General features: G+C 42.2%; 1 protein-coding gene across 2 annotated transcripts in view; it reads right to left on the bottom strand.

Annotated features, from left to right (window-relative positions):
- Positions 1–27,947, bottom strand: part of LOC144755681 (Fc receptor-like protein 5) — a 303,522-nt gene that overhangs the window by 38,254 nt on the left and 237,321 nt on the right. For both annotated transcript variants that reach the window (XM_078644853.1, XM_078644854.1), the window contains one exon: positions 16,600–16,704. In XM_078644853.1, coding sequence (XP_078500979.1) covers positions 16,600–16,704 — 105 coding nt within the window. The remainder of the gene's footprint in view (positions 1–16,599; positions 16,705–27,947) is intronic.

Genomic DNA, 27,947 nt, shown 5'->3' with positions numbered 1-27,947 from the left:
ACTTTGTTTACCAGGGATAATTTTCTCTTATTTCCGTACATAATGTCGTTTTTAACACCTTTCCACTGATCGTTCTCAAATCCCATATGCCGGGGATCAGGTCGAGTATGCGGTCTATATGAATGCCACATACGATTCCTACGAGTGATTTCTGTTTACAAAATCACTGCCAACCTAAGTGAGTCTTTTATTTTCGTGCGTCCAATGAAATGCACGGATTCAAATAGTCTTGACCAATGGGTGCGCGGCCTTTTCGTGAGACAGTTCTCACGCTTCGGCACTCACCCCTCCTTTACAATTTCAGCTCCGCTACACGCCCGCTGCGTCTACCAATCCCTGCACGGCACAGAGTGACGTCAGAGCAGCCTCCCTCCTATACAAGGTAACGGAAAACTTTCTTTCTTGCTAAAGTGCTAGTGCTTTGTTATTTCACAACGAATACACATTCGCCACTGTACTCAAGTGTCTAGACAGAAAAGATTTTGTTTCGCTGCAAGTAAACTACTTCCATTTACTTTTCACACGCTACGGATAGATCTCTTCGGCCTACCCTTCACTCAAGCATTAGGGATCCTGCTACTTCCTCAGACTCATCCACTTTCTGGGATATTTGCTAAGTCTAAAGTTTCACCCTCGAACCCCTTTGCTATCACTCAAGCTCCGACGGACCTGCTACTCTTCCGGTGTGACCCCCACTAGGTTATGCCACAATAGGAATTTTGCCAATGAACATCGTTGCTAACATTTATACATTCAGAAAAAAACCCTAGTTAGTGCTTCCAGTTCTGCCTAACCTGCACCAACTTTTCCTTGAAAGCCAGTGACCTCAAAACAAATGGATTCTATTCACCACTTGCTATTCAATTTCCCCGGGGATTCTCAACACAACAAATAACGCTTAACTTACAAATGTGTTAATACATATATCAGTACAATAATAAAAAAAACAATTTAAAACATTTCATAATTTTTCAAAGCAAACATTTCAAATGAGTGATCCGATCACCTGAATTACCTACTTTTAGCAGCAACAAGGTTCGTTACTTTAGCAGCATCCAACTTAGCTAATTAACTAGTCCTACCTAACCTTTAACTATTCCCTAACCATCCTCTGTGCTACCAGTACTTTACTGATAGAGATCGCAGGTCACCCGACCAATAATTTCACCACTTAGGTTTCGGGCCCATATACTTTAATTCACCATCTACATTAATCAGATGACCATACAATCTACTACCAATAAACATGAGTCCTTACAATTTTTCCTAGTGTACCCGACTTACCATCCACCAATACGGGTACCTATGACCACCTATGACCACAATGGATCAGGGAGCTAGCTGTGAAAGGAAGGCAAGAAACATACAAACCCAACTTTGTTATTATCATAAAATGACCACGGACAACTGGAAAGTTTTAAGATTTTATCTAGTAATCAGATTTCTAAAAGGATTAGGCTTACAGTTAAAAGGCAATCAATAATCAAGATGACGAAAATCATATAACCATAAAAGAACAATGTAAGGGCAGGCATTTGGGTTTTCTATATAATAGTACAACAGGGAACACGTTTAAGAAGAGTAAAATTAAGATTTAAATAGACATCTAGGAATGGGCAAGCTTATGCAAATATAATAATTACACTAATTTGGATTATTTGAAATCCTAAAACAGCTATAGAGAGAGCAAAAGTGAAACACGCTATAAATCAAAATTTACTTTAGTCAGTTTTTATGAGAGAAAATTATAGACCACATCAGGAAATTGCAAACTGCAATGCAGAAAATGTTTTCTAAAAGGTAGGGTAACATAGGAACACGCTATAGAATTCAATGCAATAAATTTCAAACGGTGGTTTCAGAAAGCATGGAAATTTAACATATGCAAAGGTATATCTTTATTGAAGCAAAAGACAGAAAAATAGGAAGGTGCAGTTTAGAGTTTCTCAGCAATATATTTACCTAGAATGGTGTGAAAACCAACCCTGGCCACAGGTCAGTTAAGGACAGGAAAACCCTCAAGGAAGGATAACTCTCAATGGGACAGCAGGTGCAGAATGGACACCTCAGGATAGGACAGGAAACCCAGATTAGGATCAGGACAGGACCACCAGGACACGACCAGCACCCACAGTTCGGAAGCAACGCCAGCGCTCCACCCTCTCTGCAGATATCAGTTAGAACCCCGATTGGGTTAGCGAACTCCCCAGCAAAAGTTCTCCGCCAGCACTTAAGGTTTAGTAAAACCTTTAAAGTCTATGGTCAAATTCGGACATAGTGCTCCGCAGCCCCTCTGTATCAAGTCACCTATTGAGTGCGTTGGGTCAGTGACAGGTCAGCTATTCAGACAAGTCGGACGAATTCCCTAGGTGAACCTAGGCTAGTTATACAATGTTGCAAAGTGTCAGAATCCCCAATTCCGATTGGTCCTAAGGTAGGATGGGTTAACACACCAATCAGAACAGACTTTTCCAAGACCTAATTTACATTCTAGGGTACCGCCTAGCAAGTTTGGGGTTCCCACGGAAAAGTAGCAGAGAATACAATGGAATAATTACAATGTTACAGGACAGAGAACATGTTCTGCTCCATCCTCCTGGGTCAGAGGTGGCTTTCACAGGAGCATCTTGACTGTGGCTGCCAGCTGGCTGAGCTCCACTGTCCAAGGTTATTTCTTCCCTGGCGGCGCGAGCATGCGCGGAAGGGACCTTCAAGATGGTTCTCAGTACATTCAGACCCCCCAGTCACCGTGATACATGAAAAGTAAGCGAAAACAAATTAAAACATAGAAATGAATGAATGTACTACATATCATGATTTTGTACTTCAGGTTTCTCATCATGAAAATATTCTATGCGATTAAGGATAAGTGCAACAGACAATATCACAAGAGCAGTGGTGCAAGCATCACCATGTTATCACCTAAGCGGCCATCTTACGGCTATTACGCATGCGCACCCTTTCCCTCCAAACTAGAACTACGTCACATCACGTGAGTGTGTCTAACGCATGCGCAGAAGCAAAAATCCAAAGCAGCGGCCATTTTATATACAAGGGTTATTTGTATTAATAAAACACATAGGCAAGCATCACTATGATACATACGCCCATTTGAATACATAACATTTAGTAAAACGAACAATTTTGATTACAGGATTATAACAGATTCGAGGTTCTTGACTCGAGCAAGTCGCGATGCGAAATCTTGCTCTATCAGTTTCACCAGCACCGCACTGCACTGACCTCAGCACAGACGTTCCTCGATTGAAAGGGACAACAGCACAGATGCCAGAAAGTGCTGTGAATTTTGCATGCATAAAGTTGCAAAATACTTCTACTTTGCTGACGAAGCAGCATTTCTTCACTGTTGCATTTTGTCTCGGGGTTGCTCCTTGTGGTTGCAGTATTTCTGATCTGGCTGCTTCCCTTCACCTCGCTCTTGAACCCTTCCCCCTCAAGGTTATCCTAGTTTGTAACCTTGCAGCTACTGCCTTTCACTGCAAGCATTTTACAACACGTGTATCCTTCCTGAAAATTCCCTTCTCTGGCAGGTAAGAGTTTTGTTTTATTTTTTTAAAGCCTCCGTCCTTTCCCCTTCATCCTACTACTAGTGGGAACGTTGGATGCTTTGAGGAGAAGCGGATGTGGCATTAATGCACTAGCTGCAACCTTTGGTTCAGGGGACCTGGGTTCAAGTCCTGGCATTGTCTCAAGATCATGTAATCCTGGGAAAAATCACTTATTTTACCAGTGACTTACAGAAAATAAATCTGACCTTGATTAAAGTCGCTGGTGCTTGCCTATCATGTGCCAATCCCTAGAGCCGAGTCTACAAGCCTAATATAACAAATATTGTGAAGTATACCTGCTATCTGCCCTCTCTTTCATAGATCAAATTTAAATGCTTTCTTGTGCAGCTTTTTCTGAATCTTTGGAAGGTAATTTTCTTTACTATCCAACTATGCTAACAAATTGACTCTTGATGCTGATAGCTAGATGTATATATCCCCTTAAATCACTTATAATCACATGTATGCATGATCTAGATGTCCCCTAGACCATCTTGGAAAACTGTGGATGGCCTCCGACTGGCATGGCAACACCTGGACATACACAAAACAACAATTGATGGACAGAATGCAGAACAATGTCATACATTCACCCCAGTACAGAGATCTGGGCTCAAATCCATCGTTTTTTTGCACTCCACACCCCCAGGTCAGACATGGCCATATGCAAATCAGCCTTGACCCTGTGCCTCATGGGAACAGTCCAGCCCGAACTGCCAAGCCATGTCTTTCCTGGACCGGAATCAAGCATCCAAGGACCGGTTTCTGGCTATCAGCCTTCATCAGCCGGGATAGCTTGACTCCAGTGGTTTTAGGCCCAGATCTCTGTACTGGGGTGAATGTATGACATTGTTCTGCATTCTGTTCATCAATTGTTGTTTTTGCAACACCTGGACATACTCCACATAATCACAGATTTTTCAATTGTGTCAAAAAGCTTGTTTTGCGGAACCCTTTTTCTGGTATCTTGTCTAGGGGTAAGGATGTGGCGCAACAGCCAGAACTGATTACTTTGGACCTGGAGAACCAGGTTCAATTCTTGGCGTCTGCTCAACACCCTGTGATTCTGGGAAAATCACTTAATCTCCCTGTGCTTACAAAAATTATGGTGTGCTTGTGTAATGTAAAAGACACTCCTGTAAAGTGCTCCAAAACTTTTGGGTCATGTTCAGGCTATATAAAACTGCAAAAAAATATATTACAACATGTTGTGAGTAATCCTGTTTCTAGGTACCGCTCAAGACTGGAAGTGGAGCACAACCTAAGGGTAGCAGTAGCAAGAATCCATCCACACAGTGTCCATCTCTGTGGAGAAAAACAGGCATACCCCTCACATTTTTTATAAAGTGTTTTTACTAGTCTATGCTAAATTATGTGTTTTATGAGAAAAATAAAGCACCAATGTATTTTTTTGTGCACATTTTTTCTTGGAGACTTTTAATTTGAGCTATATAATAAGCACAGGCACTACAAACACTTCAGTTTACTAAACATTCTTACTTTATTAATATTTTCCATTCACCACCTGAACTCTGCCGGTGGGAATGGCTATCAATGAGTAACAGCTTCCAGAATTTTTTGTCAGGTGGTGGAGGGGGAGGGGCTTGACATGTAAAAGGTTTAGATGGGGGGGCTCAGCCTAACAAAGTTTGAAGACCTCTGCTGTAGGGGCATATTGTCCATTCCTTCACTATCAGCGCTGGGAAACACCTTTTGAATAGCCCTGCCCTTTAGAAATGTACTGATTGATTAAGTATGTGGGAGTCACTGACCACCTGATGTTCCTACATACCATTAAAAACTGGCTTTTGCAGGCAATCACCAGCGTACTGATATGTCAAAACTCATTTAGAGACATTTTAACAAAAGAATGAATACCTATTTTGAAATGAGTTTGTACCTTTCTTCCAACCAACCTCTATGCAACATCCATGCATCGGGTACAGACATTATCAAAAATGACCACTAACCTGGGCATAATCAGTAATAATGGGTTTAAAATTTAGGACTGACAAACTCCTGGCTGGAAACAATCTTCTAACCATTAACTGTTACCATACACGCTACAAAGACAACAATACAGCAATGTAATTCATGCTGGGCTCCTGCCAACCTTTACCCAAGGTTAATAGGGTGAGTAGTAAACATCTGCTCAGTACCTTGGAAAGTAATGTATGGAAGTGTTCTGCCTCCTAGCTCTCTTTCCAGTACACAGATGTCCAGGGGAGAAGCTTCAGGGAGATGTTTGGGGTGTGACACCCCCCAAATAAATGCATTCCTTGCCTGCAAGTTGGGTCTGGGGGACCTGAGTTTGGCCTCCTATACCTTTGTTGGTTTTTCTCTTGTCCGTATTTGACTAAAAGCTTTTAACTTGGTCATTTCTTTTAGCGGGAACTTAGACAGAGTCCCACCTAATACAAATCAGTATTGTACCTGTTCCTCAATGGAATAGTGTATCCCAAGTCTTGGTTCATCTAATCTCTCTACCCTTCGGCATATTGTTTTTTAGTCTGGAAATTTGAAATTTACCCCCCCCCCCCGAATCTCACTGACTAAGTTACGCCCCTGCTGATGTCTTTATGCTGTATCTTTTAACATCCCTCATAGGAGCCTCGCTCACATCAAGTGCTTCCAATCTTAGCTGTCTTCCACCACAAACTTCCAACTAAGCATGCACATCTAGTCTGAAACCATGTAGATAAATCATGCATGTCCCAGCCACCCACTAAATGTGCATTGGCACTCTTTGGCATGCAATCAGTACTGTGAGACTACCATAAAGATAAATATGTACCAGACAATGATGAGTAAAAATGAGAAACACAGTAACCATGTTCTGGTGGTTGTAATAAGAAAGGAACATCTACAAAATGTCCATGTTGTGCAAGATGCTGCTGCTGATCTAGTAGCAAATATTCACAAGAGAGAGCACATAAAACACATAACTGAGGCTTCCATTAGCTCCTGCCTCAGAATACAGTGAAAAGTACAACTTTATGGTGGGATCAAAAGCTACTTAAGGTGAGACTTCTAACTATCTTGAGAGTTGAATATTCCAACTAGAAGCCTGCGCTCTGATGGGAAACCTTTGTTGAAGGTGTCAATAGTAATGACAGAATATTCTAAGGGTTATCCTTTGCCACTCATACATTTTTTCAAATGATAATGATAATGATGACAATTACTCCACAGCACTATTTACAGACAAGCTTCACATAATAGATACTCAAGAAGGCAGAGTGCGGGGCATGAGGTGAGATCTCAGTGGTGTCTGATCATGATGTTTTTTATTGGATGTAGGGGAGTTTTGCATGGGAACATCAGTCATTCAACATCTATTCCAGCGACTTCTTAGCACTGACTTTTCCCCTATACTGCTTTTAGGTCTAATGAAAAAGGAGTGTTTGGATAAAATATCGTGGGACAGAATATAATGTAAAAAATATCGAGGACAAGAATATTCTGTAGGTCACTTTCTATGGGTAAGTAAAGTTTTATTATATATAACTCCACAAATATGTACCTTGACAATATATATATCTATATATATATATACAATCCTTTTTCGGTCACTAAAGATGCTATCAAGGGTAACTACGGCTGCCACACGGAGTTTGCGGTGTATGTCCTCACGTGCACCTGCGGCTTGTGTTATGTGGGAAGCACGAGGTCGCAGGTGCACGTGAGGATTTTGCAGCATCTCCGGGCAGTTGTGAACCATGATACAGCCTACCCCATGGCACGGCATTTTAATTCTACACACGACAGGGACCTGTCGTGTTTGAGTTATTATGTAATAGATGCAGTGCCTGTACAAAGAAGGGGAGGCGACAGGGACAGAATGTTAAGAAAATTAGAAACACAATATATCATCGCGTTGGACAGTAAACAGCCTTATGGGCTCAACACGACTGAGGATCTCCACAATTTTCTTTAGAATATTACTTTTATATTGCTAATTGGCAAATCTCACATGGTCGACATTAAAATTCTATATTATTCCTGTCTTAGTTGATATGTATGTCACAGCATAATCATCTATCTGTGTCTATCGTACAATACCCATTAAGCTACACTCAGGTACATATGAAGGGTGTATCATGAAATAAACACACCGAATTAAGTATTGTATCTGTAAACTGGATGTTTACTTCTTTTTCTGTATATTCTGTATATATAATGTAAATCATCAGTGTTTATCTTTTTTCACAGTGGGTTTTTTCCTTCCCCCTTTTTTTTCTTTTAACTTTTGTGTTGTTCTCCCATTTATTAACAAGCACATGTACAGAAAAGCACATATATTTTTGATTTTGAATGTTTTAATGATTTAATGTTATCACATACATATTTGACAGTCACATGATTTGACCGGCATTTTCATTTTTCCTATAATGTCATTTTAGTTGAATCAGTACTGGTCACTTTATATACCTTTGGGTATATGCATTTATGCAGTAAGAATAAAGCACTAGTCACTTTAATAGTTCCATGATATTTGCATCTAGGCAACTATGTATTAGACACTTTACATACCTTCGGGTATATGCATTTATGCAGCAAAGATAAAGCACTTTTCACTTTAGCAATCTCATGGTACTTGCATTCATGCAGTTAGGATATTATCTATGACATCAATGGGAAATGTGCAATTTTTTTAAACAGGAATATTATTTGTTTGATGTATTATTTTATTCACAAACACAACAAACACTTGGAGAAGGGTCCAAGGGCAGGTTTATCGACCAGCCAGGTACATGCCCCAAAACATAATGCTATCACAACAAGAAATACCTGGGGGTCAAAAACATAAGTCAAACAGAATGGATCACAACACCAATACTACACAAAAAGACACCTGTGAGGACAGTGTGCATGTTAAATGATGCAGGCCAATTCAAGGCTCAAGAGCATATGGAGAAAATAGTTCCCATCAGAAGCCACTTGTTGTGATCCATTCTGTTTGACTTATGTTTTTGACCCCCAGGTATTTCTTGTTGTGATAGTATTATTTTATTCATCATAAAAGTTTAAACAGACAGTAATTTTGAAAACAGGATTGACTTGTTTAATAAATTTGAATCAGTTTCAGGCAAAAAAAGAAAACCTTTTAACTGAACACAAATGTAAATAATCGTCGGTTCTTGTATTCCTCTTTGTAATTTGCACCCTTTCTATGCCTATGGTCTCAAGATCATGTGATGCACGTTAGGAGGTGTGGCCCATAGGAGGGGCCAGGGAATCTAAGCATGTAAAAACATTAGGCTGTGTAAATAATCGGTGTGTGATCAAGAGTACAGGGTACTCGAAACGCGTCGCCAGAAAGGTTACCAATAAACGCAACATCTTGCATGAAGCCGTGGGGTCTGTCTCCTTCTTTCGCCACGCCGTGCGCTGTGGAGGTTTGAGGATTTTTTCGGATATATATATATTCAAGCTGACAATATATATATATACATATATATATATATATATGTATATATATATATATACATAAATATATATTTCCTCCAAATGTCCGAAAGCTATTGAGGTCGCACTCCCAGCAAACATACCTTCACAGGCATTGAAACACGGAAACCAACCTGGCATCACAGGAATCCTTTTATTGATATAGCTTTCGGGCATTTGGAGGAACATATATATATATATATATATATATATATATATATATATATATATATATATATTCACTGAAAAAACCATAGGTTATAGACCATATATAGTTAGGAATTAGCATTTACAAAACCTTATTTTACTCACACAAAACCATTGAAATTCCATATATAGTTAGTTGCACTAACTATATATCGCGCACCCGCAATCCACTGCTGATGATGTCACATATTACATCATTCATGACATGGTCAGTGACATCACTGATGACATCACTGATGACATCTCAAATGACATCACTGATGACATCACTGATGACAACATCCTGACATCACTGATGACAACATCCAGTGACTGTATGTTTCTGTAAAGTTAAAATATGTCTTACATATTGAAGAATGAGTGGATGTATAAGTGTCTGGATGAAGGATTTAGTAGGTGCATGACTTACTGTATAAGTGAGTGATTAAATGTGTCTCACTGAGTGCATGGGTTAGTGACTAAACTGTTTTAAATTGTGCATCATTGTGTCTGTTGTTTTGTAATCTGATGCATGTGTTGATCATTAGCTATATGACTAACTATATGGGTTATTGATTAGTTGCCCAAGTATTTGTATGGGAGACTGAGTGTGTGTGTGGGTGTCTGGGAGGTGTATGACTCTGTGCATAGATGTGTGAGCAGTTGATTCACTAGATGTATGGGTTCAAAAGTGCATATGGAAACAGCTGTATGGGCGGTTGACTGTGTGCATGAATGTATTGGTGAGTGAATGGATATCTCAGTGCTACATGTCAAAGTAAGTACATATGTAAAACACAGTACATGTGATAGTTGACATATATAAATAACTGTGCATAAGAGCCAGTGAATGTGTGAGTGGCTGTATGGATTATTGTGAACTTGTATCAGGGATTGTATAACAGAGTAAATATGTGTTATTATATGTTCCAATAAGTAAGGTGTGTATAACTATATAGTTGAGGAAATGGAGGTGTGATTGATTCTTTGCAAGACTGACTAGGTGTGTGAGTAACTACATGGATGAGTGACAGTCTGTGAGTGTCTGTTTACACTGAGTGTATCTAAGGTTATATTAGAGTCTGAAGAGGTTCATCGTATCATCACATGAATGATGTCATCAGTGATGTGATCAGTAATGTCAAATGAGATGTCATCAGTGATGTCATCAGTGATGTCATTTGAGATGTCATCAGTGATGTCACTGACCATGTCATGAATGATGTAATATGTGACATCATCAGCAGTGGATTGCCGGTGCGCGATATATAGTTAGTGCAACTAACTATATATGGAATTTCAATGGTTTTGTGTGAGTAAAATAAGGTTTTGTAAATGCTAATTCCTAACTATATATGGTCTATAACCTATGGTTTTTTCAGTTAATTTTCAAGGTTTTGTAAATGCTAATTCCTAACTATATATGGTCTATAACCTAGGGGTTTTTCAGTGAATTTCATAGGTTTTTTAATAGCAAATCTTTATAGTTTTAAAAAATAATACATTTTAAATCGAATTTTATATTGTATAATTATGTCATTTTTTTTTTTTTATTCTTTTTGGTGCGCTCCCGGGGCGCGGACCGGTGAACGCACGGGTAAGCGCAATCTTGCGGCGCGCCCCGGGGCGCGTACTGATGAGCGTCCCGATAGCGCTATTGCCGCGAACGAAAACAACATCGTGACGTATTGCGTAGCCGCCACGCCTTGCGTCATAAGACACGTATCGCGTAGCCGCGAGATGCGTCTTATGACGCACCTCGTAAGCGCACCCGGAAGCGCATACGATCGCGCAACGTAAGCGCCCCGATGCGCTTACGATACACGCCCCGGGACGCGCCCCAGGGCGCGTAGCGTAAGCGCGTCAAGCCATGTGACTTTAAAATAACACTTTTCATTGGTTCAGAACTTTTTTTTTTCCAAATTGTGTGAAACCCACCCATTTCTCTCACTATTGCTTTGTACTTGGAGAGAGCAAGAGCTGTTCTGTGTACTTTGTTCATCTCCTACTTTTCTCATCTACAGCAATGGCTGCAAGAGAGTCATCCAGCAGTGATTCAGACGGATTTTTAGATGAGGACCCTCCTCAGCAGAAGAAAAAAACCCATTTCATCTGGAAATTTTATGACATCCCTGAAGGACAAAAAAAAGTCAACGCTCCAAAAGTAACCTGCAAAATTTGTGGTAGTAGTTTATCCAGAGGCAATCCTCTGAAAAAATATAGTTTTGGAAATGCTAATTTAATCAGGCATGTGAAAAGAAGACACCCTAACAACTTTGCCAGGGAGAGTGTCAGAGAGCTGGCACGGAATTTACCCACAGATGGCGGCAGCACCTCCACTGGTGGAGCAACACCTTCGGGACCACCCCGTGGAAGAATGGTCCCTAACATTCAGCCGGTGTTTGCAGGCATCAAATTTCTGTGCACGGAGTGTGACGAACTGCTCTGCTATGGGGAGCAGAGTGTTGAACTCATTGCCATAACGAAACAGCAACACCGCTGCCCTGCCAGTCCCTAAATTTTCACATTTTTTTGCTCCTGTTGAGCAGTTTTGGAATCCCTGTTTTTGTTTTTCCCCTGACAAAAATCCCAAAAAAATATAAAATCGTTTTAAAAAGTCTAAAAAAATATAAAACAACAAAAACAAAAAAAAGTTCTTTTCAGAACTACCTCCAATTTATAAAAAAATGCTATTTTTTTTTTTAAAAAGTGTCATTTTTTATCTCCATGGTACCCTCCCCCGTACGCTCCCCGGTGCGCGTACCTGGCGCTCCCCCCGCGAAAATCGAATTTTTAAAAAAATTTTTTTTTACCCGCGGGACCCTTTTATGGCCCCCACATCAAAACTAGGGGGTCAGGGGGGTGTACCCTGCCCCCTTTTGCTCATTTCCCCCTTTGATTTTTGCCACCTCTTGTGTCTCAATCCTACCGAGACACAAGATGGCGGCCGCTGCGGACTGTTTTGAATGTTTACAGACACCCGAGAACCAATCAGCTTGCCGTGCGCAAGTCGCGTGGCGCGCCCGGAGCGCTCCCCGGTACGCGCACCGGGGCGCGGCTCTAGATATATATCTTTTTTTAAACCTAATTTACTCAAAATTCACAGGAGCATATATCTTGAGACCTAGCAAAGGCACATCGGGCAAACAATATCTACAATTTTGCCAAGTTTCGTGGAAATCCATTCAGCCGTTCGGGCTAAAAGTGAGGCCAACCGCCCTATGGAAATTAACATGGGAAAAACATGTTTTGGGACCCCCCTTTTTTCTCAGCCCCCCTTTGACAAACCCCCCCCAAATTTTCAGTGGCTGCTCAGAAACAAAATGTTCCATTTTCCTGAAAATTTCAGCCGATTCCGTCCACAAACGCCAAAGTTATTAGACATAGAATTTTCAAAAATCCCATAGAGAAAAAATCCTAACTATATATACCTACTGGCGACCGCCAGTAGGTAATATATATATATCTTCAAGCTACATAGATGTGGAGTGAAGATTAGTATATCAATACTTACTTACTTGCACTTACCTTCTCAATATTCTTGTCCTCGATATTTTTGACACAATATTCTGTCCTCACGATATTTGTGTTTCCGATATTCTGTCACTGATCATGAAAAAGGACAGATCTTTTGAGAAGAATACATTTTCCCAGATAAAATAATGTACATAAACATATATACATGGTGATTTAAGTCAGCCTCCTTCAGTCATTGGTCTGTTGAGGTATTATTCACATTTGGCCTGCCCACACTTACCACATAGGCTCTCATTATGAATGACTCAGTTAAATGCAATTTGTGCAGTAGCCCCTGTTAAGGCAGGTATCGAAGTTATGGGTTTTGTGATAAATATCGGCAGGTCAAACCTGTTATCAGGGTCGACATTCGCTGTAATTACTAGAAAATGTGGATTTTTGGTGCACTAAGCGCTATAATACACAATATTCCCTAAAAATTCATAATTGACTGACATTTATTCCTTCTGATAACTTCCAACTTGGCAAAGTGAGATTTTATCAGGTGCGATAAATAGAAAATCATTTAACGGCTGCCATAGAGTGGTCACCTTGGCCATCTAATAGGTCAGTCAATTAGTATTTGGAAAACCATTGTTTATATTTGACTGCAAAACAGGAAGGGGCCAGCATCCAAGAGATGAAGTGGGCTGTCTTTACATTGTCCACATACATGAAAAGATACATCTTTAAGCAACTGACTCTGTAAACGTTATTTTATTTATTTCTCCTGCAAATAGCTTCATTTGTCTGTTGTTAATGACTTATTGTCAACAATAAACTAAAATAATTAATAGAAAGGGATTTGGGTCGGCCCCTTGTTCATTATTGGATAGCTTTATTATTTACTCAGATGCACCTACGCCATTGCCTTTTCTCCCAGTTCATGTGTTTGTCCCAATCCTGGAGCATTTCTTCTTGACCACCATTTTGATTGGATTGGATGAGTTGTATCTTCCTAGAGATGACATTTTGCTTCTAGTGTTCCATATGAATGCAGAACTTTTCTCTCCCTTTGTCTCTCTCCCCCACTCTACCTATCCGCATGGTCAGCACCATATCTCCACCAGCTCATCCACAGCTTCCTCATCAGTCACACATGTGAACTTCCTATATATTTCTTTTTACTGTACAAACCTTTGGTGAGGATCCAGCAGCTGCACACGGGCTTCTCTTATCTTTTTTTAATTCTCACAAATACTTTTTTTAATTTACCTTTCATAAATTGTCATCTGCCCACTCACATTCCTAAACTTACCTCAAATTTTACTCCTCTACTTAATCCAGCTATTACTTCTACTTACTCCTAACCTTATTGCTACTTATTGTTACTCTTTTTTCTTATTCCTACTTACACTTACAGCTAACATTACATCTGTTTTCTCCTACACACACTTCTACTTGAACATTTTCCTATGTGTACTGCCACTTTTGCCTACTCGAACTCCTGCTTAATGCCTACTCCTAATTCCTAATAATACTTTACGTCAATTCCCTTTATGATAATTACTCTGACTACAGTCATTTATTCTTAGTCCTGCACTTAATTTGTATTTACGTCTGCCCTTATTTTTTCTTATGCCTAATTTTACTTCTTTTTTTAAGGAGTTTTATATAGCCCAACCTTGACCCGGGATCGGGTATCAGAGCACTTTATATAGCACCTGTTGCATAACATGGGGACACATTCATTTTTGTTAGGCATGGGGAGATTAAGTGATTTGCCCAGAATCACAGGATATTCAGCGTCATTGCCGAGACTCGTACCCTGTTCCCCCGATTGAGGTTGACTGCCCTAGACGCCAGGCCAACTCCTCTCCCCACTCCTACTCCTACATCTAATTTCGCCTATGTACTACTGCTCCTACTCCTACTCCTACTTATTCTTACGCCTAATTATATGCCCCCCCTATCTCTATGCGTCTACCAAGTGCCGCTGTGAACTAATTAATAAAAAAACTGCATTTGTTAACTATTATGTTTGAGTATCAGTACTGGATTAGGAACCCTGAGATTTTGCCATGCCTCTCATTACAGCATTGTCCTTTTACAGGGTTTTAAGTGGGCCTGGTCCTGCCGGTACTGGGCACCGGCAGTTTTTAAAAGAGAACCTCACAACAGGTCCATATTGGGCTCTGTTTTGTGCCCTGGCACAGGTGGCCTGTTTTTTTTAAGGGGTGCAGTGACAGCAGGCACATCGATCGATGTGCGCGTGCTCACTTCTCAGTAGTGGAGAAGTTACGGCATGACGTCATGCCAAGTGAGCATTGTAGGGGAAGGGAAATCCTTTAAAGAGAGTCATTTTCTCTCTGAATTTCCCTGCTCTTTTTGAAACCCAGGAAGCAGCAACATTGTTATGGTGTCACCAGGGCTTTAATTAGAAGCATTTTCAATACTATATACAACAAGCCATAGTTGCTGCTTATTTATCTTATGCAACTAACAGCCATTGACAAAGCCAATAGTCCTGACTTTTTGTAGGCATGATGTTACTTGTTGTATGATATATCTGGATACAATGACAGAAACAGCAAAATAGAAGTCGGGCGGCACACTATGCTAAGCACAGATTTTTAGCTTATGTGTTTTTAAGCCACACCCTTAATTACATTGGCCACGCCCCTTTGACAGATCCCCCCCGGTTTTTTCATCCCACTTAAAGCCCTGTCCTTTTCCCTTTTCTATGCTCATAATTTCCTGTAAAGTTTTGCATAGTCTCTGCATGCCTCAACACCCTGCTGTCCTTGCCTGCAGTCGCCCTACCTCTCACGCCTGCAGAGGCTTCCATCTGCTCAGTGCTTGCACGTCACCAGAGACAGGAGGGAGAGAGTGATGGCCTTCACTGCTCACGACCTCTGACACTTGGGTACAACCCCTCCCCTTCTTCATGGCTGCCACCAGGTCCCTTCTCAAGCTGGTGTCTTGCTGCCTCAATCACAAGTCCATAGTTACTCTTTTAACACAATGTGTGTGAGTGCTAAGGTCCGCACATGAACTCCTCAGAGGAAAGGAGGCACAGTCAGCTACACGGCTACACGGCCTCCACTCACATATGTTTAATATTGTGTACTCTTTCAGAACTTTTAGTTGGTGGAATCTTCTTTGTTCTCATCATAGACTCGATACAGCAGCAGCTACATCTAAACTACAAATGATGAATATAGAGGTCTTTTGGTCACCGCTTACTCGTTACTTAAATACAAAGCTTAAAACCCCTAGCGATTCCACAATGGTTTTCAGCCACCATGATTGATTTTCTTTTTTTCCTATTAATTTAAATATCCTATATAATCATTTGTCACTGTTATTATATGAAATACGTTGTTAATAACACGACTTTATTATTTAAACTAATTATTATATGACATAGGACTTATTATGTGATACATGTTTAGATATGCAATATGTAATATTTGTTTTTTCTTTCTTTTTTTTTCTCTCTTCTTCTGTTTTCTACTTTCTTTCTTTTTTCTTAAATACACAAAATACCAAAAAATGCAATGTTCTAAGTACAGAATGATCTCATTTAATATGCTTATGATGTAACTTTTGTATTAAGTATTAGTTAGTTTTGCCTTCCTGGTTAAAAGTATATTCATAGATTGATTTCCCATTCTGAGTAATGAATAATTCTGTACATCTGTACTTTATTTAATAAAGCTTTGTTAACTTAAAAAAATGACTTTTACATGCTTTCCTTCAGTGTCACTGGTCTCTGGGGTGGGGGTGGGGGGGTGGGGGGTTCTATGGACTGTTAGTGAAGAGAGCTTGAGACCGTCAGGGCAGCGCTGCCACCCTCACTGAAGTCCTACCTCCGTATCTGTGACTGGTGAGGCGGATACCACAGGCTGCATTTGCAGCATCTCACATATCAACTTACCTCTGTGTTTTGGACAGAGAGCCCAGCAGAGGCACAAGACTAGTACTACGGCGAGGAGGAACCCAAGGACGGTCCCGGTGATGATAGGCCAGAGGACCAGGCGAGCTGCAAGGGGAAAGGTCAAAGGTTAATTAGACCGCTAACATTGTATTACATAGTACAATTATGTCCACTGATCTGGAAGCACATTCAGAACTACACATCCCACCAGGTGGGGGCACTCCCATTTCTTGGGGTCCTGGAAATGATTAATATTCCAGTCCAGGTGGATTTGTTTATCACACACAGTTCACCCACAGGCTGCTTCCGGGCACAGGAACAAGGTCTCACACACACCCTATTGTCGTAGGTCGACAGACCATTTGCCTTCCTTACAAGGACCCTCTTAAAAGCTATACCTTTTACCTGTAAACTAGAAGGAACTACAGTAGTAATAGCATCTACTTACATTTATTTAGGGGGAGTTTTCTCTCAGTCCACTGGTACTGTTTCGCATTTTCAATGGACTGAAGTAAAAACAGTATACCATGCTAGTACTATAAAAAAGTTGTATGTATCTACTGGGAGGCGACTTTTTTTTTGCCCTCCACGAAGTTTACTGAAGAAAGATTACCCCTATCTTAACATATGGTTTAGAATATATTCCTATAAATCGTTGTTTTTTTTAAAATCTAAAGGAGGGAAAACGTTTGCGTATGCTTACTACTACAAGCCAAGTCACTGCTGTTCAGGCACTCCATTTGGAATTAGGGGTAGTGAGTGCATACGCGAGAGCTATGGCAAACCTTGTCAGATGGACTTACAACATACTACATGCACCTGATGGTACATTAAGAGCAATTATACGTCAAGAAGCTTTTAAGGCTGATCCAGGAGTATACACTTTTAAACGAAATTTAGAGATTGCTTTGGAGCACTTTCAATGCTCCAAGAACCTTTTACAAAGTTGGTACCCGGAACTCTTGAAGTTCTTTTTGAAAAAATCTACTCCGAGGCTGAGCTACGAAATGGATAAACTTTATTGTCAACAGTTATCGCATTGCAAGCTTGTGTTAGCTAGGGTGGAGTATAAAGAGATCCCAAAATATTTGAGTTTTACACTGGACCATAAGTTTAGGCATTGCATCCTTATGCTAAGACTGAGGACACTACCGTTAAAAGATATAACAAAGAGGTGGGGTGAAAACTTTAACAAAACCGGCCAATGTGATTTGTGTAATGGAGGAATCCAAGATTTGGTACATGTCCTATTTGTCTGTCCAAATAGCAGCTTGATTGATGCACGCTCTCGATCTTTAAAACCGATTTGTACAAAATATAATATTTTTAGAACTATGGATCCAATTGAGATTATAAGAACCCCACCTGATGAATATGTATGTTACAATTTTTTTACTTTTTTAAAGTGTTATTCCAGCTATTTTAGGGAAAATAAGATTAGAACAATATTCTTTTTTGCTTATAAAGAATTTCATGATATGTTGAAATACGATGGGACTGGAAATCTGTATATATTATTTTAACATATTGCGGATCTCGGATGAGGTATATATCAATCAATACATTTCAATACATTTCAAGGAACCTCTTAAGAGATTCCCTACATGTTTGGTGTTCCTCTACAGTCCTAGGATAGTTTGAGGTGGTACCTTCTTGCCCTGGAACACATTGGCTGTCCCTGACCTCCCTACCCCTCACTCTGTAGGGTCAACCTGTTGGAGACCTTAAAAACCTCCTTACAGAATGTTTTCCAATAACTTTTTGCACATATTGTGGGTCCTTTTCTCCGATGGCCGGATGAGCTATCCCAGATTCAGGAGGCTTGGCGTGGGCATTGTCCCTTAGCTATGGAGGGCTTTACCAGCCTCCTTCTGCACTCTTTGTAGCCAGTGATGTGGGGGGCCCAGAAACCGCAGTACAAATGCACTGGTTTCATTCGATAAGGAAGAAATAACTGATTTATTATAATTTCTATTATAATTTCTATTACTATTCCTATTATTGTTATTATTATTATTATTAGTTGTAGTAGTAGTAGTTATAGTAGTAGTTGTAGGAGCAGTACTAGTAGTAGTATTTCAGGATATTTCCATACCCTGTGCCTCGTCCCGAGTGGCAAGGGAGCCCTTTACATTGCACAGCAGGTGCCAGCCGAGGTGAGGTAGGGAGGGCACTACATGCTGTTTAGATAAGCAGATTAAACAAGGGATGGGGGGAGTGTTGAAAGAATAGGTGTATAATGCAGCAGGAGGAGGCAGGATATGGTACAAGGGGGGGGTACATGTTTAAAAAAATTGCAAAGAAGAATACTGGATGATGGGAATTTCTACAAAATGTACACATGTAAAACACGTATGTAAATCAACAACATACTGGTTGCAGAATAAATCTTCTAATAGGAAGGGCAACGCTGAGGTTTGAAGAAGCGATGTGAAATTAGAGTTAAACATTTTGAAGTTATCTTCCATTGGGGAATGAATGTTACAGAGAGTGGGAGTAAAAGAGTAGAACACTTTTTTTTTTTCTATTTTTTTAGGTTTGGAATTTTCCAGAAGAGTTTGTTTGGTGTAGCTTCCCACGCAAATACAACAACTGGAAAGCGTTTTTGATCTAAGTAAGCAGGTTTATTACTATGGTTGGCTTTGTGAATGATGCAGAGGGATTTAAATTGGATTGGGGCTCAGGGGCGTAGCAATGGAAAATTCAAGAGTGTCATGGATGTCATGAAACTTTTGTTCACCAATAACTTAGATGAACCACTGTGTGGAAGTCCGCCTTTGAGGAGAAGAAATCGGTGTTGCGGGGACTAGATAGAAGACATCAACATTATACGGTGACAAACATAGCTTAGCGCTACTTTGGTTATTTTGGGACGTAAACAACTTGGTTCATTTCTGCCGATCGGATCGCAGCAGACAATTCAAGTGGCTGTAGACAAAGTTCTTGCTTTCTGCCACCATGTGGTACTGCATCCGATCCTGTCACTCAATTTGATAACAAACTAGGAGGTTAATTGGAAGAAGGCACATTTTGTTCCACTATCAACCTTCATTGGGTGATTTGTGTTTATTTATTTGGAGCATGTGGAAAAATCTGCACATTTGCATCCAACACACCGACATCCACATCCCATAGCTGCGCCCAAATTCCCACTGGTATCATTCCTCCTGCTCTCAGAAAAGAGCTATGAGGAGACGCTTTGGCATACCTACCTGACCCTCACACTTCCCCCTCATTTGCAAACAGGTCATCAGGATTATAAGAAAATGTATCTGTTTCAGTATTTCCCTCCATTTTAGGTCTCGCCTAGCGCAATGTGCATGCGCTGCTCTAGGAAGAGCGCCTCTTGGAATCACTTCAGACTTCCAAGAGACTTCCATGGCCGAGGGGCTCAGGAGCGAGCAGCGGCACACGCAGGAAGGCTTTTGTATTCCTGTGCCCGCTCCAACCATTTGTCTTGAGCGCATAGCGGCTGCGCTTCATTTGACTGACATAAACAAATACTCCATGTTTGCACCCCCTCCCACGAGTTCTCCCACACAGCTGGTTCGGCTGCTTGTTTTAATTAGCAGCTTGTTTAAAGTGGTGTACCTTTCTTACATTGGGAGCGAACGCCATATTCATTTGGTATAGATGTAAACAATGACATGTAACATCAAATGAGGGCTAACTTCTCTATACTGTGGGCTGAGCATAGGCAACAAAAGGTAATCATGAAAGCGTGCCAGACACAGTCCCTTGTGTACTGAAGGGACCATCTTGCATTGCCCCCTTCAGCCCAGCTAAACATCCCTTTGGGGTCCAGACGCAAATTCAGTGGACATGAGGGAATACAACTTGTACAATACCATTTTCTTTGAAGAACAAGGTGGGCGCCCTCCTGCCCTTCCTATTTGTCAGAGACTCCGGTAAATGCTCCGGGAGGTGGGCTGAAGAACAAAGGGGACCTGGTGCGGCGAGCATGGTTGCGTGCTCGTTCTAATAGGTGGAAGGCAGGTAAGGGTCTGTTGAGGCACCACCAGCAGACATGACCGACATGAGCCATTTAGCACCATTAGCGCTGAGCTGGGACCGCATCCCTCTGTCTGGCTCCCATGTCGGCGGCTCACCAGGTGAAAGACAACACCTCTGTCCAAAGTCCCCAGGAAAAGAGGCAGCCAGACAGCAGGAGACCCCCCGCACTCCGGAGCACCGCTTGGTGTTTGATGGGCACCGGCTCGAGTCGAACACTAGCGATTAGCGCCCTTTCAGATTCAAATGGGAGGCGAGAAGATGTCAACAAGCCAATGCAAACAAAACACAGCCTGGAGTCTGGGAGCTGCTACCATCTGCTAGGCGGGCGGCGTTACTTACTCTGAGGTTGTTTACAGTGGGTCACAACAGGCAATCATAAATCGTGTTGGGGATGACTGAAGTTAGTAGAATTGTCTGGGAGCAGTCTTCGAACAAGGACACACCCCTCTTACTCTTCTATGCACCAACCAACTCAACAGCTCTACCTGGGAGACAACCACATTCACTATTAACATTGCTTTAACCCCTTCCCTCCTAGAACAACACTGTGGGGCTAACACAAAATAATACAGGATGCGGCAAGCCCCCCTTCCCGGAAGCCTCTCACATTGCAAATATATTTATAACTCTGGGGAGGAATGGGGCGCCCAAAAGCAGGGGCAGCAGGGACCTGCGCTTCTCCCGTTATAAGATCGCTTTGGAATATAGGCCCTTGAAGGAGATAAACGCAGTTTGTAGTTTGCATTCAGATTACTGCAACAGGCACACCATGCAGCTGAGCTATTTCACCGCACACAAAGGTACGCCTTGAAATTACTAACGGGATATTTAACAAGCAGGTAAAATTGCGATTGTTGCGCAAGGTCTGTGGATTGTAATTCCACCCAGATCATCACCAATTTTTGAATCTAAGTAAATAACATTGTTTGATTGCGTGTCTGTTCCCGCACCTGCCACATTTTGGGGACACAAAGGCAGGCTGAGGACCAGTATTTAGGATTTACCATAGCTAGTTAGAGACAACTAAGTTGATCCCAAAATAATGCAGACCCTGGCTTGAAGCTATGTTATAAAAGTGACTACACAACATTCCCTGGTCTCCTCTCTTAGTCGTGAATGTGCTTAAGGTGCCAAGGAGACACTGTTACACACACATCACCCCACCCCACCTGCCGAACAATGGCCGTTGCCGACAGTCAGTTTTTCAACTGTAGCAGGTGCAAATTTATCTTCCAGACTAGAGTTGCTGAGGCGGAGCCACGTGGAACTTTTACTGGCAGGTGGCGATCTTGCGGGTACTGATTTTTTTCTCAAGATAAATAATCTACTCTATAAATGCAGGCTTCCTTTAACTGTTCTACTCGAACAGTTTTAAATTACTGTTTGTGTATATAGTCTAACAATGCCTTTTATTTTTGTTTTCGTTTTGAAAAAATAAATAAAAGGCATTACCATTTACAATGCCAATAGCTTAAACTCGCGCAAATGCAATACTTATTTCATTGCAAATGCTTGTTTTATTTTGAGCTTTGTAGTTCTCAGCTTTGCTATGGCCTTAGGAATGCTAATAGACCAATAGAAACAAAGAGGAGCCCTTTAGGACCAAAAAATTAGGGCACTATACAGTAGAAATAATGAAGTATCCTTTGGATTTTATAACAACTAGTCAATGACTAATCATCTAAATCTTTCACATCTAGTTGATTTAGGCTCACCATTCATGCCTCATCACACTTGAGAAAAATGTACCAAAGGACTCCAACAAAATTACATTGGCTGTCATAGTTACAAAAATATAAATCAATATATTGATAAAATACAGAAGTTAAAAAGTACAAATAAAATCAAGGAGAAACCTGTATCAGACAAATACCATATATCATAGTGTCACATTTCAGCTCTGATATACAGTCTCACATAAGTAAATATTACATACAAAAAGGAAACATAAAAATAATGGGAATAGGAGAGTACATAACACAGGCAAATTCCATATGCCCCTTATTTGTTACATATCTGTGTTGCAACAGTGGTTAAGACGTAAATCTTGGTACCCAGTACTCAATGACCTCCGCCTAGATACAGATTATGTATTGAAATGTGCGTTGACACGTTTTGATGGATTAAAATAATTTCACCATCTTTTTCAAGACTGAACAATTCGTACTCTCAGAAATACTAAAATTGTGACTGGTGAAGAAATTTCAATGATCCCAATGTTGAGGAGGAGCCAAGATGGCGATCGGGATGGCTGCGTAACCGCTCGGCTCCGTGAGCCTCCTCACCCCGCGCATACATCCTGGCACTTATCCTGAGCTGCAACGGCATCTACTTGTAGGCGAAGAGTCATTTACACTTACCGCTTGCTCCTGGGGCTTCTGCTTGCTGTGGACCCGTTGGAGTGTCCCTGACAGTTTTGAGGCCTTCGCGGAGCTGGGTCCGGGGTCTGGAGTGCGGGTGACTGGCCGGCCTCGAGTGCAACAACAGTGGCCTCTGGTGGTGGTGAGAACTCGGCCGGAGGAAACTGTCGACCTGATTGCCGATGGCGGAAGTGCCGACCCTGCCCGACTGGCGGAGAACCATGGGGGGAGTGTGATGCCGCTGGGTCGAGGGTGGTGCATGATTATTCGCCCCCCATTCCGGTGTTGTGCCCGGGCCCATAGCTGCCATTGCCCGGAGTCGGCGTGCTGCCCCCAGGGTGCGGCGGAGTTTTTAGCCTTTCGGTGACTTTCCGCTGAGACACCTGCCCTGGCCTGTGAGATGCCACTGAGAAACCTGCCTTGGCCTGTGAGATTCCCGTTGTGAATCCTGTCCATCCCTGATGTGAGACCCGTTCCCGTGCTGAGGTGGTGAGGGACGAGGCCGGAGCAGCTGAGATGGCGGGAGGCGCCCTCGTGTGCACACCTCACCCGGGCAGAGAAACCTTTCTGCGAGAGAGTCCTGGGGTCTGGCGACTCGAGAGAGAGCCCACGTTCAGAGACGTTTTGGCTGCATTAACAACTCTGCATGAGACCGTGATCCGGGACGCCCGGGAACTGGGACGGAGGATGGCCGCCATTGTTCTCCCGCCGCTCCACGTGGGTGGGGATGAATCGCAAGGAAGCGCCGCTGTGCCCGCCTTTGCGTCTGTGTTGAACGATCCAGCTGCGCCTGTGTCTGTGGAGACGCCGAAGGACCCGGTCCGTTGCATCGCTCAGGATTGCTCTGTTGTGTTTGGGAGTGACTCGTCGGGATCTGCATATATACGGCGGCGGAGGGCACAACGCCGATCCATGGTTTGGGTCGCCCCGGCGGCGCTTCAACAATTGTTGGATTGTGTGCCTTTTTTCTCCTGGCCGGTGAGACTGTGTTCTGCCTGGGGGATGTTCCCGGCATCGGTGCTGCCACGCACGGAGTTCCGCCATGCGTCTTTGACTGGGAGTTGGGGACTACGGTCCCATGGATTATTGGCGCCTCTCGGACCGCCCGGTTCGGCTGGACCCGCCACATTGTACTGTATGCCGCTTGATGAATGGCCATATGTGGGTACTATTGATAGAGGAGGCCAGGGATGATGTCGTCTGGGATATGATGGAACATATTGTCGGCTGACGGTGTTTTGGAGGGACACTCCGCGGGGATGATACCGATTGACTATCTGATTCTTGCTACTGTGGCTCTTCTGCCTTTGCCTCTGCTGTATACTGTGCGCGATAGGGGAGGGGGGGCCGGGTGGTCTGCTCGATGGCCCTTCTCCGTATTTTTTCCTTTCTTTTTCTTCTTCTTTCTGCTATATTTCGGGTCTCTTTTTAGGGCGATAGGCACGCTGCTGGGGGGGGTAGGCCGTAGCCTTCTGCAGGGGTGCAGGGTGGGGGGTAGGGTGGAAGTGGGTTGTTTCTTTGTCCTTTCTTTGTCTCCATGGCCCTTTGCTTCGTCTTTTTCTGGGTGTCGTCGTCTTCATGTTTCCTACAATCTGTTTTGTTTTTAAGGGTCGGGGTGCTGATTCGCCATGCCGTATATTTGTTGTTTACTTTAATCCTGACTCGTATGTCTTGCCCCCGTGTCCTTAATTGTGTTCGCACTCGTTCCGGGGTTCTGTTTCATGTTGCTATTGTAGGATCGTGGTGACTGTCTGACACTTCTTCTGATGTTTTTTCAGTTTAACTTTTCTTCATTATAAAATTGACCTTCTTACATCCTGTCTTCTAATGCTGTACGCTTACATACGAGTTATATCCTGGATACTTACCTGCCCCGGCTTATCGACTGCTGTTTCTTTTACATTGCTCTGCTTACCTTGTGAATTGTTTAGCGGCCGGCCGGGATGGTTGTAGGCCGATGCTTGTATTGCTGTGAAATGCAAATAAAGGTCTTAAAAAATAAAAATAAAAATAAATAAATAATCCCAATGTTTCTGACTCTGGACTTGCAAAAGTGCATGCTACGGGCGTCTTTATAACTGCCCGTTATTCATTAATATTTTATCTCGTGGCCGAAAAATCTTCCAGGTTGTCCTTCAAACTATGCAAGGTATAACTTAAAGTCGTAGTTAAAATGCCGGGCTTCTTTTTACTGGACGTACTAATTCCTTGGAGAATTTGGACCGGGCTAATGAATCTCACGTCCTATTAGCCCCCCTCTTTATATTTAGGGGCAGTCCCCACAGCCGAGTCTCAACGTAGCAGTCCGGGAGGGAGGCAGGTGGCCCCAGCTGTTTGTGACCCTGGTGAACCCATTCCCAAGGAGCGCAATATCTTAATTAAGGAGAGGGGCACATGGCCCACCTCTCTGAGCCTTATTCGACCCCAGGGATCCCATCCCCCAGAGCCTAATGTGTTTAATAATGGGACCGGGCCTCACAGCCCCCTAACCGAGACTTAAAAAGGCCCTGGGGACCCCAACCCTCAAGGCTGTCACTTAAAGCAAAAGAGAAGGGGGCCATGTGGCTCCATTTCCTGAGTCTTAAATGGCCCAAGGGACTCCAACCCCTGGGGTGGGCTTACTTAGTGGGCCCCAGGAGCCCACCCTGGAACACAGTGCTTTCCCTGCCCACACCGGCGCAGGTAGGCAAACGTGTTTGCTCCCGCCTGGTGGGAACATTTTCAAATCTCCCACCAAACGCTAGCAAACACAAAGTCTGTTCCCAGCCGGCAGGAGCTTTAAAAATGCTCAGAAGAAAGAAAGAAAGAATAAATGATAAATGTAAGGCAATGGTTATTATACATAACAGCCGCCCCTTGTGTTAGAGGTTAGTTAAAGAGTCTGCTGAGCAGAGTAATTCCCCCCAACGTTTAAAAGTACATCTCAGTTAGCTTAAAGGCTACACAGACCTCCGACAGTTATGCTGTGTAAGCCATGTTTCTTTCAAGTAAATGTAACATAACTATTAATTTAGATCTAGAGTTTAGTAAATGTGATCAGCATATTGGTAAATTCGACCGGAAAGATAAAACAAGTAAAGATAAGTTGACTACTTGTCTTCATTAAGTATGACTTCCTAATGAGTCACGCCGTCTGCTGGGTGAAGCTGCAAAAGGAACACATACAATACATGCTAGGGAGAGGAACTGGCCCAAGCTTAATATCCTGAAATGCATTAGTGAATAGCAATGCTACCACCTACCTGAAACATGTCAAGAAGGCGTAAACTTTCAACTCTCTGTCCTTACTACTCTATGAGACTTATCAGGTATGTGACTAATTATATACTAGATATAATATAAAGATGTCTTTCTAGCAACCGCAGCGATTAATTGTCTACAGTGCCAAACAATGTATGATATTCTTTTTAAATATTACTTTAACTCCAAATGTTTTGTGGGGTCTTCCTCAGGACAAGAATATAAAGGCAGCCAACAGAAGTATTGCTCTCTGTAGTGAAGGGCAACACTAGCTAGAAGCTGTTCCTCATTAAGGCAGGGCCTCGTCACAGGAGCGTGGCACTCTATTGCACGCTGCTCCTCCTTGAAGGTACCCAGCTCTTGGTAAGTATTGCAAAGAGTAAGGCTCTTCACTGAGGAAACCAAATCTTCTGATTAAGTCTGAAAATTAAAATAAGTCTCTGCCAGAGGCATTTGTTAGGTAAGGCTCTGAGTGCAAAGGGCGATTTTCCATTTGCTCCTTTTCCTGGCTTTCCTTCAGAAGGCTGAAGGAGAGGAGACACTGGTAGAAATGAAATTCCCAATTAAGGCAAGGATACTCCAGGGGCATATTAGCAAGAAGCTCGTTAGAATTATCGCCATTTTTTGCAGCAGGAAACTGCCGCTAAAACAGCGATAATGGGCTTGCTAATATGCGTTATAGAATTCCAATAGAAGCCCAAGTTAGATGTGCAGGACATATAAACTGGGCTTCTTTTCGAAGTTGCCCTTTATCTGCCTGAACCTCTAGTGGCTAATAAGATGGTCTGCTAGTGCTTGCCCTTAGTGAAGTGTGAAAATAGCTCCAAGAGCAGAAACAATGGCCTGGTCAGGAAGAAGGCTGTCTCAAACCCAGTGGAAAGGAAGCTACCCTCCAGAATTAGTTTTTAATTACCAAAAATAAGAGAGCTACTGTTCTCCCTGGGCACATCTCTAGGTGGCATATGGGCTCTGCAATAGGGAGAAAGGGTTTTCCTATCTTGGATTTTAGGAGGAAAGCGCACTGTGGTATTGGTTGCATTAGGACAAACAGGAGGTGTGGAAAGGTTGATTAGGGTTACCCCAAGAAACATTTACCCCATTGGTTAGGGAAAAGGCACTAGTTAACCCAGGGCCACTGGAATTATGCGATTTCATGGCTGCAGCGATTTTTGTTGATAAGAGTTGCCACATTTGACACATAATCCATCATCTGCCACATAATCTACAGATTTGAACAAAAAAATATGTTTCTAGCTCAAACAGTTCTAAAGTTACTAAACATGCAGTGACACATATTGCACCACAGTGGAAGTCCCTTTGCAAAGCTGGACTGGACACACTTCTGTTGCTTATTGCCATATTTGGGTATTAAATAATTACTACTAATGAGGTGCAACCAATGCCCAGGCAGTGTTACCAAGTTTAAAAATAACAAGATAATGAAGTAATAGTATTACATAATTAACCTTTTCTTGCTGCATAATTTACTCAACCCTGCTGCATTATTTGGCCCTCTTCTGCTGATTAATTCCAGTGTAATTGAGTTATCTCAACCCACTAGCAAGTGCCAACCATCAATGTGGCACCCTTCTCAGAACACTTTCCGGACCTCCAGAAGATTAGAAAAGGACTAAACCCTGCATGATGTAAACTGAAAGGAGCTCACAAGGACTTTACTTACTTCCTCCTGTATCTTGGACAAAAAGGGAACTCCAAGGGTCAGTAGGCTGACCA

Source organism: Lissotriton helveticus, chromosome 5_1 (assembly GCF_964261635.1).
Source record: "Lissotriton helveticus chromosome 5_1, aLisHel1.1, whole genome shotgun sequence".
NCBI lineage: Eukaryota > Metazoa > Chordata > Amphibia > Caudata > Salamandridae > Lissotriton > Lissotriton helveticus.
The sequence above is the reverse complement of the archived record's forward strand: the minus strand, read 5'-3'. Positions and strand labels throughout refer to the sequence as shown.